At 45.9% G+C, this 18,054-nt stretch overlaps 1 protein-coding gene across 3 annotated transcripts; it reads left to right on the forward strand.

Moving 5' to 3' along the window:
- The first annotated feature begins 2,422 nt into the window (after positions 1–2,422).
- Positions 2,423–9,133, forward strand: LOC126990658 (uncharacterized). 3 transcript variants are annotated; one of them, XM_050849338.1, is made up of 5 exons: positions 2,423–2,922; positions 6,408–6,595; positions 7,238–7,358; positions 8,405–8,536; positions 8,900–9,133. In XM_050849338.1, the coding sequence occupies exons 2-5, from the start codon at positions 6,540–6,542 to the stop codon at positions 8,903–8,905; spliced, it is 315 nt and encodes a 104-aa protein (XP_050705295.1). In that variant the 5' UTR covers positions 2,423–2,922; positions 6,408–6,539; the 3' UTR covers positions 8,906–9,133. The 3 variants fall into 3 exon arrangements, 1 of the variants encoding a protein (XP_050705295.1); XR_007744633.1 differs by lacking the exon at positions 6,408–6,595 and adding an exon at positions 7,860–7,950 and having other exon boundaries at positions 2,449–2,922; positions 8,405–9,133; XR_007744634.1 differs by lacking the exon at positions 6,408–6,595 and having other exon boundaries at positions 2,452–2,922; positions 8,405–9,133.
- Positions 9,134–18,054: the final 8,921 nt, after the last annotated feature.

An 18,054-nucleotide genomic window follows, 5' to 3' on the forward strand; every position in this document is an offset into this window, starting at 1 on the left:
GTGCCGGCTACGTCGTTTTTTCCGTATTGTCTGCAAAGTTTGTTTTTATAGCAAGGGAGGAAGCTCAAGAAAAAAAAGCCCGCTAGAACCTGCTCAAATGACAACAACAACAACAACAACAACAACAACAAAATAACAACAATAACGCTACAACCAGAAGACGAACATGAAAAAAGAAAAGAAAAATAAACAAGAAGAAAAATAAAAAAAGAGGAAATGGAAGACAAAGAACAAAAAAGTAGAAACAAAAGAAAAAAACAAAACAAGAACCATCTATATGGTGGAAAAGATGAGGAACAACAAGAAAGGTAAATGAAGGATACGAAGATCAACGGATAAAGAAGAACAAAAAACAAGAACGGAGAAAGAAGATAAGGACAACAACAACTTGAGATTCAGAGGGAAAATAATGAGAGGCCAGGAGAGAGGTCAACATCGAAAGGAGAGATGTCTCGATACTCTCCTCTTCAAAGAGCTAAAGTTGTAGGCAGGAGGCGAGGGAAGGCTGTTCCAGAGATTACCAGCGGAAGAGATGAAAAAACAAAGATGGGAATTTGACAGCATAGGGACGAGGAGATAGGAGGAGACAGACTGGGTACAGATTACAAGAGGAGTCAGACAGGGGTGTGTCCTGTCGCCAGACTTCTTTTCTCTATACGGTCAACGAGTGATAGAAGAATTGGAAGGCATGGATGGAATTTTAATTGGAGGTAGAAATGTTAACAATATAAAGTATGTAGACGACACTGTACTTTTGGCTGACTCAGAGGAGAAACTACAAGCACTGGTGAACAGGATACAGGAGAGTTGTGAGAGAAAAGGGCTAAAAATCAATGGCAGTAAAACAGTGGTTATGTTGGTTACAAAGAAAAAGCAAATTTCGAGTGGGGATACGGATTGGTGAAAGGCTTATTGAGCAAGTATAAAAATTTAATTACCTTGGGAGCATGATTAGTGAAGACGGAGGAAGTGAGAAGGAAATAGGCAGGAGAATATGTATAGCAAAGACGGCATTCGGAAATATGAGGAAACTGCTGAATAATTTGAGTATGAATATGGAAATGCGATTGAGATTATTAAAATGTTTTGTGTGGTCAACTTTACTATATGGTTGCGAAACATGGACAATTATAGCAAATACAAAGAAAAAGATAGACGCGGCGGAAATGTGTTTTTAAGGAGAATGTTGAGAATTCCCTGGACAGACAGTGTGACAAACCAGGAAGTTCTGCGAAGAGCAGCAGTAGATAGGCAATTAATGAAAAGTATAAGAAGGCGACAACTAAAGTTTCTGGGTCATGTGCTAAGAAGGAGAGGACTAGAAAGTGACTGCCTGCTTGGAAGAGTGGAAGGAAGAGGAGCAAGAGGACGTCAAAGAATTAAATTTATGGATAGCCTGCTACAAGACATGGATGGAAGACACAGTGTGGCAGAAGTTACGAGAATGGCTGATGATAGGGAGAGATGGAGGTCCGTGATCGCCGACGTCACAAGACTGGCACCTCGGTAAAGGACGCACCGTAAGCCTTCTAAGCAGCGGCGTACCGAGGGGGGGAGGGGCATGCCCGCCCCCCTCCCCCCTTTTGCAAAGAAAAATAATAATGAATAAATAAATGTTACGGGAAAATAATAGGAATATGTATATTAGTATTACGATTACGAATGTGTGTGTGTGTGTGTGTGTGTGTGTGTGTGTGTGTGTGTGTGTGTGTGTGTGTGTGTGTGTGTGTGTGTGTGTGTGTGTGTGTGAGGAATTGAGAGTTTAGTGACACCGAGTGACCGAGTTATTTCCCCTTTGGTTTTGTTTTGAGTTAATGGTAGGACATAAGGTTTGCTCTGAGTGAAAAAAAAGTAAGGCGTTAAATGATGGGCTCATAAAATTGTGTGTAGAGTGCTGCGATGTCAAGCTGTCAACTGGCGGACGGGTGTTTGTAGCGGGTGACAGGAAGAAGAGGAATACGAGATTGGGATGGCTCTGGCAGAGAGAGAGAGAGAGAGAGAGAGAGAGAGAGAGAGAGCACGAAAGTCGTAAGTGTGCCTTCTCTCCTTCTTGCCTCTCAAAATTACTTGATTTTAGGTGTAAGGTGCAGTCAAAGTGATTGGAGGACTATATAATTATACTGTAGAGGCAGCAAGTGAACTTGTCTGGTGACAGTGGTGAGTATGAAATGAAGCAATCAGTGGTCATCAGAAACATAATTAAGGCAAACCCTCCAACAGCAAATGGCATGCTCCTCCCTTCTCCTTTGTTGTTTTACTTGCAACAATAAACTATATCAATCAATCAATCATCATTCATAGGAATACTATCGAAGAGCTATTTTTCTCCCATTTTCGGACACTGCTATAGCACAACTCAGGGAAAGGTTTGCATCTGAACACATTAGGAGTTTTTGTTGAGAAATCTAAGTATCGTTAGTTTTGTGGGTGGGACATTTTTTTGCCTGAAATCGGGAAAAATGAGCAGCTGAGTACGACACTTTGGCAACGTTGCGAGCAGCGTTGCCATATTGTCGTACTCAGAACATCGCATTTTCCTGTTTCTGACCCATAACAATTGCAGATAAACATCGATAATTAACCATCTGAACTCTAATTGTGAATGTATATCGTTATCAGTGTTGGCTCGGCAGTTTTGGGCCTCAAGCAGAAGAAAAAGTTAAGCCCAGTACGACAATATGGTAACGCTGGCTGTGAAATTGCGACTCTGCGAGTCAGTGCTCCGTCCACCACCATCGAGGTTGGACGTACGGCCGTGCTCTCCCTCCTCCTCCACCTCCTGAGTATTCCTGGCGGGCAGCGATGGGCAAGCAGAAGAGACGCAACGCCTTCTTCTACTTCATGATGGCCGAGAAACCCGAGGTGGAGAAGCGGCTCAAGAGAAAGGTGGAGATGGCCAAGCTGGTGACGGCGGAGTGGCAGGTGAGGTGCCGCATGTCACTCACTGGTTCCTCCTTTATTCTTCCCTCCCTCCTTCCTTCCCCCGTGCCTGTCTTATCTAGGAATGCTTAGCTAGGAATAAATAGTGGGGAATTAAGAGGACTTCTTATGATGTCCCCCACCTCTTAGGACTAGTTAGCCAGTATCTTAGTTAATCAAATCAAGGTGTCTGTCATAACGCGCTTTAAAAGTGGCTATTGGGGCAGTTACCACACTCTCATTGTCATCAGGGTTGTGTGGGCTGCCGGGTGCTCCGGTGAGGGTGTGGCACAGTTACGTAAGACTTGCAATCGAGCTTCAAGGGTTCATGGCGCGGGTTCATGGCAGCGCTGACGTGCTTACCTAGCGAAGATAGAGTCGGACTGGGGTGCTGAAGGGGGCCGTGCCATCTAGTGGCTGGAGGGGGCCCGGGCCCATATAAGCTAAAATATCAAAATATTCAAATAATACACATTGGCATGGGTTAAGTCCAGGGGCCCATGTGTCATGCCCCGGGATTTTCTTTTTCTATTTCCTCTATTTCCCAACACGTCCTCTGCGTGTATCGAAACACACGAGAAATTAATCAAGGCAAGGTGTGGGTATTCGCCGGCTGCCTGGGATTGAACCCGCGACCAACGTGACGGGAGAGCCACTCCTTACCGAGTCGGCCGAAAAGGTACCCCGCTGGCTAAGTGGGTTATGGGAGGCTCGTTCATCAGGCATAGTTGCCGCACTACACATGTACCTTGGGGGGCCCATGTGCCATTGACAGTTAACTTAGCATATAAGTTGTGATCAATATTGAAAATTTAATGAATTAAAATATGTGGGTCCTGCAGAGCGCTTCGGCGGAAGTGGGACCAGATAAATAAGAAACACGAGTAAGTACATTGGCACACGGGCACATAGGCCAGTCCGACCCTGAGTGAAGATGCTTACCCAGTGAAGGTATAAGAGGCAAGAGAGTCATAAGGGCCTGGTGCCTCTTCTCTGTTTCTGTTCAGCCTCAACCTGGTCATATCTGTTCTTAACCCGGTGGTAGCAGCGGGGATCATGTTTCTTAAAGGCCCCTCCAAGCGAATTAATGAAAAAAAATCATCACTCACGCAAACCATTTCATAATATATATCAACGCATTTGTGATCAGTTTATGCTTCATCTATTTTTGGGGGGTTATGTCATGGCAAAAATTTGGCCCGTTGCTGGTACACGGTAAAGCCACAAATTTGGCCCGTCGCTGCTACCGGGTTAAACATATTCACACTAGTGCTGTTGATTACATGTTCAATGAGGCTGTTCCATTTGTTAGTAATCCTCAGGGTTGGCATTAAAAAACCCCACCCCCCCAACAAAACACACAAAAAATCAGCCAGCCAGGCAGGGAACTCGCAGGCACAGGTGGGCAGCACAAGTCGGAAAACATACACTCCATAAAATGCTTGCTTGCACCCTTGACTCCCAGTGGCACCAACCAACACCTGCCATTATTATTGTATCAGAATATTGGTAAACATTAGAAAAAATATATGCATTTCATATGTTACACTCCCATTGAAAATTATGATATGTTTTTCTACACATACATGTTTTCAAGAGAGAAATTGGTTGTCTTGAAATGTATAGATTTTTTATATCCTGTATATGATAGAGAGATAGTGTATAACAAAGATAGCCAGCCAAACAGAGCACAAGATATGTACAACGTATGCACACCTAAAAAGTAAACTTTCATGTGTTATATAATGAATTAGCTTGCGTGAGTCCCCCATCCAGTACATTGTCCCGTCCACCAGGCTCAGCCCAGCAATAGGTCTGGCTTGGCCCGCTCAGGCATCACACATATCAGGCTGCATTGAGTTCATTGTATGCTGCACATCATGGTATTACATGTATATCCATAAGATGTTTAATTCAAGGATTATGAGTGCTTGAAGAACAGCTATTTGTGGCCCAAACTCCCCTGAGTGAGCCCTTGTGGTCAAAACACCCACCCTTCAGGGGTTCAAGATCATGTGGGATGTGCTCACTACTCCAGGTCCATAACTCATAGAGAATGAACTCCAACACTTAAGCCCTGAACTTAGATATTTAGATGAATTGTATGTTTTTAATCAGTTTCTCATATTCCAACTTTGCCCTGAGAGTCAGTTTTTTACCTAGTTTTTAACCCGTCCGCTGCGATTGGCACGGATTTGGCTTTCACTGGTAGCCTGGTAACGTATAGTCCCAGGTCTTTCTCTGCCTCTGTGGTGGATAGTGGAGTGTTTCCCATGTGGTATTGGTGTGCTGGATATCCCTTCACTGGTAGCCTGGTAAAATACACTCCCAGGTCTTTCTCTGCCTCTGTGGTGGATAGTGGAGTGTTTCCCATGTGGTATTGGTGTGCTGGATATCCCTTCACTGGTAGCCTGGAAACATATAGTCCCAGGTCTTTCTCTGCCCCTGTGGTGAATTGTGGAGTGTTTCCCGTGTGGTATTGGTGTGCTGGATATCCCTTCACTGGTAGCCTGGTAACGTATAGTCCCAGGTCTTTCTCTGCCTCTGTGGTGGATAGTGGAGTGTTTCCCATGTGGTATTGGTGTGCTGGATATCCCTTCACTGGTAGCCTGGTAACGTATAGTCCCAGGTCTTTCTGTGCCTCTGTGGTGGAAAGTGGAGTGTTTCCCATGTGGTATTGGTGTGCTGGATATCCCTTCACTGGTAGCCTGGTAACACACTCCCAGGTCTTTCTCTGCCTCTGTGGTGGATAGTGGAGTGTTTCCCATGTGGTATTGGTGTGCTGGATATCCCTTCACTGGTAGCCTGGTAACATATAGTCCTAGGTCTTTCTCTGCCTCTGTGGTGGATAGTGGAGTGTTTCCCATGTAGTATTGGTGTGCTGGATATCCCTTCACTGGTAGCCTGGGAACATATAGTCCCAGGTCTTTCTCTGCCCTGTGGTGAATTGTGGAGTGTTTCCCATGTGGTATTGGTGTGCTGGATATCCCTTCACTGGTAGCCTGGTAACGTGTAGTCCCAGGTCTTTCTCTGCCTCTGTGGTGGATAGTGGAGTGTTTCCCATGTGGTATTGATGTGCTGGATATCCTTCACTGGTAGCCTGGTAACATACACCCAGGTCTTTCTCTGCCTCTGTGGTGGATAGTGGAGTGTTTCCCATGTGGTATTGGTGTGCTGGATATCCCTTCACTGGTAGCCTGGTAACATACACTCCCAGGTCTTTCTCTGCCTCTGTGGTGGATAGTGGAGTGTTTCCCATGTGGTATTGGTGTGCTGGATATCCCCTCCCAAGGTGCAGGACTTTACATTTTTCTTCATTGAATTGTAGCAGCCACTTTTTGTTCCATTCCTATAACTTGGTGAGGTCTTCTTGTAGGAAATCCACAGTCAAGGGGCTAAGCAGAATTTTCCAGGCTTTTTTTCCCCGATGCAAATAGCTATAACCTGAGCGGGGTGATGAATGTACCCTCTTTACCCCCCTCCCACAGGCACTCCCGAAGGAACAGTGGAGGAAGTACCAGCTGATGACCGGAGAAAGCAGGGAGAGGCTGGAGTGCCGAGGGGTGCCGCTGTGGTGCCTGGACTAGGCGGCCCGGGAGGAAAAGCACCAGGCCGAGGAGATGAAGAGGGACATTGCCGACTTGGTGGACATGTACCGGATGGGCAATGGTGTCTGGTGTGTGCGTGCGAGTGTATGCGTACATGTGTGTGTGTGTGTGTGTGTGTGTGTGTGTGTTTACCTAGTTGTGACATATGGGAAAAGAGCTATGCTGGTGCTGTCCCGTCTCCATATCCACTCTTATCCAATTTTTCCTTAACCTGGTGGTAGCAGCGGGGATCATGTTTCTTAATGGTCCCTCCAAGCGAGAAAAATGAGAAAAAATCACCCCTCATACAAACCATTTCATAATATATATCAAAGCATTTGTGATCAGTTTATGTATCATCTATTTTGGGGGGTTTATATCATGGCACAAATTTGGCCCGTCGCTGCTACACGGTAAAGCCACAAATTTGGCCCGTCGCTGCTACACGGTAAAGCCACAAATTTGGCCCGTTGCTGCTACTGGGTTAAATTGACCTCTCTTTTGGACACTCCTCTGAGCGCTTTTTGTGGGAGCAGCAAATAGCAGGCTTTTTTTTTCATTAGTGTTTCCTTTTTTTTTTGCCCTTGAGCTGCTTCCTCTGCTGTAAAAAAAGAGAAAGTATATAATCCCTGTGATCACTGCTCCTCATCCTCACATGGAAATACCAGCAACAAGAACAATGCAACTTACACCAATCCTTAATTTGTTCCCTTCCTCACCCTTCCCCGCAGCCATCGTGCTGCCTCGGCCAGGAAGCACTCGCTGGAGACTCACAAGCTGCTGGGTGACTCGGAGGGCTTCGGGAACAGCCTTGAGGAAACTGCCGAGAATCTGAAGCAGCTCTTGTCCAAGGTGAGGTGTTAGTGACGGGGTGCAGGCCTCCCATAGTTCCCAGTGTGTTGATTTACGATGTTTTGCATATACAGGTAACCCTGGATTTACGCGAGTATTGTGAAGAGGTCATTGCGTAAATCCAAAACACTGTAGTAAATCCAACAAGAGGTAGGTTTGTATTGCCTCCTGTATCACTCTGACTCCTCTCCCTCTCGTGGTTCCTCCTCTGGCTGCCCTTCCCCTCGTGGTAGCACAGCAGCGAGGGTGTTGTTGAGTAGCGTGGGTACTGTATTATTGTTCAAGTGGCGCGCGGGAAGAACTGAGCTCAGCTGTGTGACCGTGTGAGTCCAGTTGCTTGAGACATCTGGTGGACACTCCAGAAAATATCGCGTATAAAAGAAAAAAATGTGTAAATTAAACATTTATTTTTTATTTTGGACCACGCGTTATTTAAAAAACGCGTAAACCAAACTCGCGTAAATCTAGAGTTACCTGTATTAACTCTCATGACCTATACAGTGATGATGCTCCCAGCCAGGACTGGGATGAGGACGTCCCTGTCCACACCCTGCAGCGCAACAAGCACACCACATGTTGAACACTGTCACAGGTGGGTGCTCAAACACTGAAGGTTTGAACAAGACAAATAGAAAAGAATATACACGGAAAGTTCTTGAGAGAGAGAGAGAGAGAGAGAGAGAGAGAGAGGAGTCGAGTTAGAGCAGTAAATAAAGGGAGAAAGAGAGAGTTAAAGAGATAGAAATGAAGAGGAAGGGTATGGATCAACTTTCTCTCTCTCTCTCTCTCTCTCTCTCTCTCTCTCTCTCTCTCTCTCTCTCTCTCTCTCTCTCTGTTGAAGGGTGCAGGCTGAGGTAGAAAATGTTTTGGCTAAGTTGAATGCATCTTGTAAATTAATATAACATAAATAGTAATGTTGAATCTCTCTCTCTCTCTCTCTCTCTCTCTCTCTCTCTCTCTCTCTCTCTCTCTCTCTCTCTCTCTCTCTCTCTCTCTCTCTCTCTCTCTCTCTCTCTCTCTCTCTCTCTCTCTCTCTCTCCCCAAAGGTCAAGATCTTCTCCCCGGACCTGCTGTACCGGTTGATGTACTTGGCGGCAGTGAGTGACATCCCCCTGTCCGTGGCCACTGACATGCTGGAAGAGTGTGGCCTGGACTACCTCCCCAACACAGCCTGCTCGGTGAGTCCCTGGCATGTTAGTCCTGTATATTTAACCCGGTAGCAGTGGGGATCATGATTCTTAATGGTAGCATATGAGAGGAAGGGACAGGTGTTGGGACTGTGTGGCAGAGCAGAGGGGAGGAAAGGACCCACGGAATTGAACGCCCAGACTATATGAAATGGTTTGACTATACTAGAATTCTTACAGTAGCATCATTAAGCCATGTATGTACGCAAACTAAACATTATTTAAGATATTTACAACAGAATGGAATGAAAGTGTGTGTGTGTGTGTAATTCAGCTCTTGGTCTGCTGCGGGTCAGCCAGCCAGCCGTTCCCCTACGGAAGAGCACAGAGCTCGTAGTACCAATCTTTGGGCAGGACTGAGACCACTCACACACAACACACCGCCACAACGAGGTCACAACTCCTTGCCTGACGTCGCGTACACTGCTAGGTGAACAGGGGCTACACGTGAAAGACCCAACTCATCTTCACCCGGCCGGGGAATTGAACCCCGGCCCTTCTGGTTGTGAGGCAGACGCTCTACCCACTGAGCTACCGGGCCGTGGGTTGTGGGCTGTGGGTGAGTTGTGGGCATTTCCAGGGTTAGTTTTGTGCCCCTGGTAGTAATGTGACCCTTCCTCTGTACTGTGTGTGTGTGTGTGTGTATCACAGCCTAGTTCAGACTTCTTCAAAGCATGCATTGTGTTCAAGTGATATACAAGCAAGCATATTAACCCAGCAGCAGCGACGGGCAAAATTTGTGTCATGATATAATTATACCCCCCAAAATAGATGATGCATAAACTGATCACAAATGCTTTGGTATATATTATGAAATGGTTTGTGTGGGGTGAAAACATGATCCCCACCGACGATCTATTCATTTGCAGCAGCGTTGAGGCGGGATGCAGCGTGCTCTGAGGCGACCCCGGGCAGGAGGCAACATGTGACCTCGAGCACCAGACCTTTTACCTCTATTCAGGAGCAGTAAGTAGCAGGCTTTTTTTTTTTTTTTTAACACCCTTGAACTGTCTCCTTAGCTGTAAAATAAAAAAAATAAAAATTCTGACTCATTGCCGTCCTGGGGTGAACAGACTGTGATCCAGGTGAACGTATTACTCGGGTAACTTATTCACTGAGGCGTGTGTTGCCGGCGAGAAAATGAGTCATCCTCACTCTGCTCCGAGTCTATTATGGAACATTATCTCTCTCTCTCTCTCTCTCTCTCTCTCTCTCTCTCTCTCTCTCTCTCTCTCTCTCTCTCTCTCTCTCTCGGCCCACATTTCGACTGCCACACACATTTGACCAGGCTTTCCTAGGAGTTGTGGGCATTTCCAGGGGTAGTTTTGTGACCCTTCCTCTGTACTGTGAACCTAAAGAAACACACATATGATCAGACTTTCCTAGGAGTTGTGGGCATTTCCAGGGGTAGTTTTGTGACCCTTCCTCTGTACTGTGAACCTAAGAAAACACACATTTGACAAGGCTTTCCTAGGAGTTGTGGGCATTTCCAGGAGTAGTTTTGTGACCTTCCTCTGTACTATGAACCTAAGAAAACACACATTTGACAAGGCATTCCTAGGAGCTGTGGGCATTTCCAGGGGTAGTTTTGTGACCCTTCCTCTGTACTGTGAACCTAAAGAAACACACATATGACCAGGCTTTCCTAGGAGTTGTGGGCATTTCCTGGGGTAGTCTTGTGACCCCTCCTCTGTACTGTAAACCTAAGAAAACACACATTTGACAAGGCTTTCCTAGGAGTTGTGGGCATTTCCAAAGGCTTTCCTAGGAGTTGTGGGCATTTCCAGGGGTAGTTTTGTGACCCCTCCTCTGTACTATGAACCTAAGGAAACACACATTTGACAAGACTTTCCTAGGAGTTGTGGGCATTTCCAGGGGTAGTTTTGTAACCCTGGTGGTAGTGTGACCCTTCCTCTGTACTGTGAACCTATGAAAACACACATTTGACCAGGCTTTCCTAGGAGTTGTGGACATCTCCAGGGGTAGTTGTGTGACCCTGGTGGTAGTGTGACCCTTCTTCTGTACCATGAACCTAAGGGAAACACATTTGCCAAGGCTTTCCTAGGAGTTTTGGGCATTTTCAGGGGTAGTTTTGTGACCCTGGTAGTAGTTTGACCCTTCTGTACTGTGAACCTAAGGAAACACATTTGACCAGGCCCTTCCTAGGAGTTGTGGGCATTTCCAGGGGTAGTTTTGTGACCCTAGTAGTAGTGTGAACCTTCCTCTGTACCATGAACCTAAGGGAACACACATTTGACCAGGCTTTCCTAGGTGTTGTGGGCATTGCCAGGGGCAGTTTTGTGACCCTGGTGGTAGTTTGACCATTCCTTTGTACTATGAACCTAAAGAAACACATATTTGACCAGGCTTTCCTAGGAGTTGTGGGCATTTCCAGCAGTAGTTTTGTGACCCAGGTAGTAGTTTGACCCTTCCTCTGTACTGTGAACCTAAAGAAACACACATTTGACCAGGCTTTCTTAGGATTTGTGGGCATTTCCCGGGGTAGGTGTGTGACCCTGGTGGTAGTGTGCCCCTTCCTCTGTACCGTGAACCTAAAGAAACACATATTTGCCAAGGCTTTCTTAGGATTTGTGGGCATTTCCCAGGGTAGGTGTGTGACCCTGGTGGTAGTGTGACCCTTCCTCTGTACCGTGAACCTAAGGAAACACACATTTGACCAGGCTTTCCTAGGAGTTGTGGGCATTTCCCAGGGTAGTTGTGTGACCCTGGTGGTAGTGTGACCCTTCCTCTGTACCGTGAACCTAAGGAAACACACATTTGACCAGGCTTTCCTAGGAGTTGTGAGCATTTCCCAGGGTAGTTGTGTGACCCTGGTGGTAGTGTGACCCTTCCTCTGTACCGTGAACCTAAAGAAACGCATATTTGGCAAGGCTTTCCCTAGGAGTTGTGGGCATTTCCCAGGGTAGTTGTGTGACCCTGGTGGTAGTTTGACCCTTCCTCTGTACCATGAACCTAAGGGAACACACATTTGACCAGGCTTTCCTAGGAGTTGTGGGCATTTCCCTGGGTAGTTGTGTGACCCTGGTGGTAGTGTGACCCTTCCTCTGTACTGTGAACCTAAGGAAACACACATTTCACCAGGCTTTCCTAGGAGTTGTGGGCATTTCTAGGGGTAGTTTTGTGACCCTTCCTCTGTACTGTGAACCTAAAGAAACACGTATTTGACCAGGCTTTCCTAGGAGTTGTGGGCATTTCCCTGTTTAGGTGTGTGACCCTGGTGGTAGTGGGACACTTCCTCTGTACTGTGAACCTAAAGAAACACACATTTGACCAGGCTTTCCTAGGAGTTGTGGGCATTTCCCGGGCTAGGTGTGTGACCCTTCCTCTGTACCGTGAAACAAGGAAACACACATTAGAACTCAGCCCACCTCCGTTTTGGCCTTGGGAGGTGGTTGGTGTGAGGGTCTGAACCAGGCTCACCAGCAGGGACTTGGCACGACGCACATTATAATAACTTGACTATAATTCAAAGGCTTGCTGCTGAGGCCTTGGTCATAACTTTGGTGTTTTTTTTGTGTGTGTGTGAGGAGGGAGGAGGAAGGAAGATTATAGATTTTCCTTTTCAGATGTGGAGGTAACTCTCTCTCTCTCTCTCTCTCAGGAATGAGAAAATAGATTAATTTTATATACTTATATTATTATTATTATTATTATTATTATTATTATTATTATTATTATTATTATTACAGATCTCACAACTGATGGAAGCTGGGACGGAAAGTTGCCAATATGTGGTAAGTTACTATTGTCTCTTTCAACCATGATTTCTACCAGTCTGCCACAATCTACCAGGGTCTAACCACCACACAATCATTCGCCCAACATCCCTCTACCAGTCTACCACAATTCAACCATCAGTCATTACAAATTCAACCCAAAAACTCAACATACTCAAAACATTTTCAACTCTTCAACCCGAATATTTCAACCCAACACCTGACATTCAACCACATTTCTACCACTCCACCACAATCTACCGGGACCTAACCACCATATATCTTTTCAGGGCAATGGCTGACTGGCTGGTGCTGTCTGGTCACTCAGCTCAGCAAGGGACTGGAAGCTGGAACTCTCTCTCTCTCTCACAAAAAAAAGTAATGTAAAAGTGTATAAGGTCCATTGAAAAGAAGAGAGAGAGCCATCTCATCCTCTCTCTCTCTCTCTCTCTCTCTCTCTCTCTCTCCTCAACATCCAGGCGGCATCTTGGGAGGGGAGGGGAAGAGAAGAGAAGGGAAGGGAAGGGAAGAATACAATAGCTCACTGGTGGACAGAGGAAAGAGACAAGGAAGAAGAAGAAGAAGAGTAGTAGGTTTAAATATATCCGTTGTAATATATATTTCCAAACTTTATTAGTTTTCTCTTTATAGAAATACAGAGAGATAGAGTTAGTTCCATCTCTCTCTCATCTCTGCCCTTCAATCAATCTCCCTCCATCTTCTCCCCAACAGGACTCGTCTTGTCTCGTCTCCCCCAGCATCCAGGCAGCATCTTGAAGGCCTGACTGGTTCCCTCGGCTCAGTGGTCTCGTCTCTGTCTCCCTTCCTGCAAGAGTCTGGCAGAGTTTAGTGCCAAGAATGTGTGTGTGTGTGTGTGTGTGTGTGTGTGTGTGTGTGTGTGTGTCTCTCTCTCTCTCTCTCTCTCTCTCTCTCTCTCTCTCTCTCTCTCAGCGCCCCGGCCCAACAGGGTGTCCCCCCCAGTGTGTTGACAACCCCCACAGACACATGCCCCCCCAGACACATAAGGGACGCCCCCCCCTCTCTCTCTCTCTCTCTCTTTTTCTCTCTCTGCAAGAAGTGTCAGTTTGCTCAATAAATAAACAAGCAATTTCTGGTGTTTTTTTCGTCCATTCTGCAAAGTTTACAAAGACACAGACCTTGATAAAAGTGGAGATAACAAGGAAACGAAGAGGATGAGGAAGAGGAAAGATTAAGCTATTTTTTGGCATAGGAGGAAAGGAGGAAGACAGGAAGGAAAAGGGAGAGAAATGGAGTTGAACTTGGAGGAGGAAATGAACAAAACCACTAAAGTTACACTGGAGAAATACACAGGCCTTAGTAAAAGTGGAGATAGGAGAGGAATGAAAAGGAGGAGGAGGAAAAGGAAAGAGTAAGCTATTTTTTGGTGTAGGAGAAAAGGAGGAAGAGGTTGTGGAAAGTGGAGGAAAATGGACTTGAACTTGGAGGAGGAAATTAATGAAACCACCAAAATTATGCCAGAGAAATACACAGACCTTGATAAAAGTGGAGATAACAGGGAAATGAAAAGGATGAGGAGGAAGAGGAAGATGGGAGGAGGAAGAGGAAAGATTAAGCTATTTTTTGGTATAGGAGGAAAGGAGGAAGAGAGGAAGGAAAAGGGAGAAAAATGGACTTGAACTTGGAGGAGGAAATAATGAAACCACCAAAATCACATTGGAGAAATACACAGACCTTGATAAAAGTGGAGATAGGAGAGGAACGAAGAGGAGGAGGAAGAAGCGGAAGACAGGGGGAGGAAGAGGAAAGATTAAGCAATTTTTGGGCATAGGAGGAAAGGAGGAAGAGGTAGAGAAAACAGGAGAAAAATGGAGGAAAGTGTGGAGAGAAATGACCTGTTCTTGAGGCAGCCCCTGACCTGACGTAGCCTGGGACCTGAGCATACACAGGGGGTGCGTTGCTTCACTCACCCACCACCTTCATGCATTTTCCCCTAAGCCATGAGGTGCGTGGGTGTCCCCCTGGTGGTCACCTGGGCTCACTGGAGGGCTGAGTCTGGTCTCATCTCGGCTCCTTCCCTGCAAGAACCATCGCAGAGTTAGTGTGTGTGTGTGTGTGTGTGTGTGTGTGTGTGTGTGTCAACTTCAAGTGCCAATATCTCGGCAAGCACAAGAGTTAGGAACACAAGATTCCAACACAAGATGCTCCTAACACTCACCTACAACACCTATAACTGGCAGTGCTCATAACCTTATAGTTCATGAAATATCTGTACTTAGCTAAAAACTTTCCAACACAAAAATATCCAAAATTCAATGACAACTACAACTCTAATAACTGCCAATATCTCAGAATCCACAACAGTTAGGAACACAATATTCTGACACAAGATGCTCCTAACACTCACCTACAACGCCTGTAACTGGCAGTGCTCATAACCTTATAGTTCAGGAGAAGTGAGGGTTTAATTACTTTCAACTTAAAAATCATGCCAAAAATGACCTCAATTTAACTCTAGCTCTAAATTCAACTGCCAATATCTCAGAATCCACATCTGTTACAAACACAACATTCTAACACAAGAAGAGAGGGAGCTGTTGTATGACCTGGTGTTAATGGGAGGAGGAGTTTAGGGCGGGGAAGAGGGCTGAGGGTGAAAAAGACAAAGGTCGTGGCGATGATAGGAATGGAGAGTGGCGGGAGATATCCGTGAAGAGGGAGTGTGCAGGAGGTGGTGTCATGGGAGGTGTTCGGGTGTAGGAGACGTGCATGGAGCTGGTGCAGCCTTCCCTTGTGTTGGAGGACAGAGGCGGAAGTGTGGATGGTGACGCCCTGTAGTGGACACCTGGGGATGTCATACGGAGGAGCAGTGAGAGGCAGGACAGCTTGTGCTTGGAAGAGTGGAGGGAACTGGCAGGTTTACTAGTGAACCAGAATATCCTGCCTGGCAGCAGTGAGAGGCAGGACAGCTTGTGCTTGGAAGAGTGCAGGGAACTGTCAGGTTTACTAGTGAACCAGAATATCCTGCCTGGCAGCAGTGAGAGGCAGGACAGCTTGTGCTTGGAAGAGTGCAGGGAACTGGCAGGTTTACTAGTCAACCAGAATATCCCGCCTGGCAGCAGTGAGAGACAGGACAGCTTGTGCTTGGAAGAGTGCAGGGAACTGGCAGGTTTACTAGTCAACCAGAATATCCCGCCTGGCAGCAGTGAGAGGCAGGACAGCTTGTGCTTGGAAGAGTGCAGGGAACTGGCAGGCTTACTAGTCAACCAGAATATCCCGCCTGGCAGCAGTGAGAGGCAGGACAGCTTGTGCTTGGAAGAGTGGAGGGAACTGGCAGGCTTACTAGTGAACCAGAATATCCCGCCTGGCAGCACAGGTGTGTGTGTGTGTGTGTGTGTGTGTGTGTGTGTGTGTGTGTGTGTGTGTGTGTGTGTGTGTGTGTGTGTGTGCGGGGCAGAGACCTGGGCTGGCAGGAAACAGCTGGAGGCACTAGTGTGGTGTGAGAATGCTGAGATACTTGACGGCAATCACATGGCAGGATGGAATCTCAAATGAAGAAGTGGTAGGGAGGAGTGGCCTGGAGGAGTAAGGCCAGATTAAGGTGGTTTGTGAGAAGAACACATCCTGAACTGAACCTTGAGGCAAAAGAGAAGGCCAAGGTGGAGGAAGATATGAGGAGGCTGAACATCACGGAGGAAATGGACAGTGGAGGAGGAGGCTCATACCCCGTCCACCACAAGGAAGAAATGGACGTTAAACGATGATGATGATGATGATGATGATGATGATGAAGGTGATGTATTTGTAATAAGTTTATGTAAAGATGACCTACTATAAGATGCTTTCAGGTAAGGGAAATCCTTCATTAGGTACAGTTTGTGTAAGAGTGACCTGCATTTTTTAGCATTGTGCATGGAAGCTCTTTTTGTGGGTGCACCAAACACTGCTGGAAATGTACTGTCTGCAGCCCCTATTATTGACTCCTCAGGAGACACTTCCCACACTAAAACAGCTGCACTTGATTGTTCTTCTTGACCAAGAACAGTTTTTCAGTAAGGCACAAGCTCACTAAATTATTGTTACCCTCAGCTAGCCTTCGCCGGCCAAACAATGCATGGTGACCTTACATCCCTGTCTGCCGCTGCTCTAAAGCAACTCCCTCCTACTGCCAAACACCAGGTTATCTTGGTAAATCACTCTATATATAATAAAGCTGTACCCAACCCCTCCCTTTAGCACTCTCTGGTGAAGACAGCATTATTCCTTCCTCTCTGTGCACTCCAGGAGTCCCTCACTGGAACACAACAACAACCACTTGCTGCACTATAAGGCAAGAAAGGTCTGTCTGTACACTCCAGGAGTCCCTCACTGGAACACAACAACAACAACCACTTGCTGCACTATAAGGCAAGAAAGGTCTGTCTGCACACTCCAGGAGTCCCTCACTGGAACACAACAACAACAACCACTTGCTGCACTATAAGGCAAGAAAGGTCACGTCTTATCATGCTGTTTTAAGGGTCTTTTTAGTTTAGTTTTCCATAATGTTACTTACTGACCAGCAAGTGTGTCTTAGGGATCTATCTACCAGGAGACAAAAATACACACAAAACAAATCTATCTATCTATCTATTATCGAGAGAGAGAGAGAGAGAGAGAGAGAGAGAGAGAGAGAGAGAGAGAGAGAGAGAGAGAGAGAGAGAGAGAGAGAGATCCCTACAAATCTATCTGTGTCCCTCCCTCCTTTGTTCCTTCATTCTCTCCTTCCCTTTTCTCCCTCCCTCCATCCCTCCTTCCTGCCCCTCCTACATGTATGCAAAGGAAGGAAGGAAGGAAGGAACAAACAAATAAACACACACAAAAAAAACATTAGGAAGAAATGAACAATTAATCAATATTACCTTGAGTCTCAATGCAGTGAGCGACTTTCCTTCCTCCTGAGCCTTCCTCTTCTTCCTCTTCTTCCTCTTCTTCTTCACACATCCTGCAGGTTGGAGGAAGAGTTAGTAGTAGTAGTAGTAGTAGTAGTAGTAGTAGTAGTAGTAGTAGTAGTAGTAGTAGTAGCAGCCAAGAAGCAGTGTGGTCGCCTGGATGAGATGCAGGCTGTCCTTCTCCCTCCTGAGGTCAGCCTTGGTCTGCCTGATTGAGGAACCAGGTCACCTGCACCCAAAACCACCCGCATTGCCGACCTGGACTTTGAGGCGACGGTGGTTGATAGTCGTATCAACCACAAGCTCGGTTAGCTTAAAAATAATATGTTTAGTAAGGTTTGTAATATTAAATAAGGATGGTTGTCGGCCACAGTCATTGGCGGGGTGGGGCCAATGAATTGCTTTGTGAAAGGATATGAGAGAATATACCGCTCACAACGCAACTCTAATAGATGGAGGCCCGTAAAAAAAAAAAAAAAAGTAGTAGTAGTAGTAGTAGTAGTAGTAGTAGTAGTAGTAGTAGTAGTAGTAGTAGTAGTAGTAGTAGTAGTAGTAGTAGTAGTAGTAGTAGTAGTGATAGTAGTAGTAGTAGTAGTAGTAGTAGTAGTGATAGTAGTAGTAGTAGTAGTAGTAGTAGTAGTAGTAGTAGTAGTAGTAGTAGTAGTAGTAGTAATCCAGTCACTTTCTCACTTTATTCTGTATCTCTCTCTCTCTCTTTCTTTTTTTCAGTAGTAAATATTTTTCCTCACTATCTCACTTTTCACTATCTTTCATTTTCTCACTTTTTTCTCTCATTTTCTTATTTTTCATTGATATTTTGTTCTCACTAATTATTTATCCTCCTCCTCCTCCTCCTCCTCTC

The sequence above is a fragment of the Eriocheir sinensis genome, unplaced genomic scaffold (genome assembly GCF_024679095.1).
Source record: "Eriocheir sinensis breed Jianghai 21 unplaced genomic scaffold, ASM2467909v1 Scaffold187, whole genome shotgun sequence".
Lineage (NCBI taxonomy): Eukaryota > Metazoa > Arthropoda > Malacostraca > Decapoda > Varunidae > Eriocheir > Eriocheir sinensis.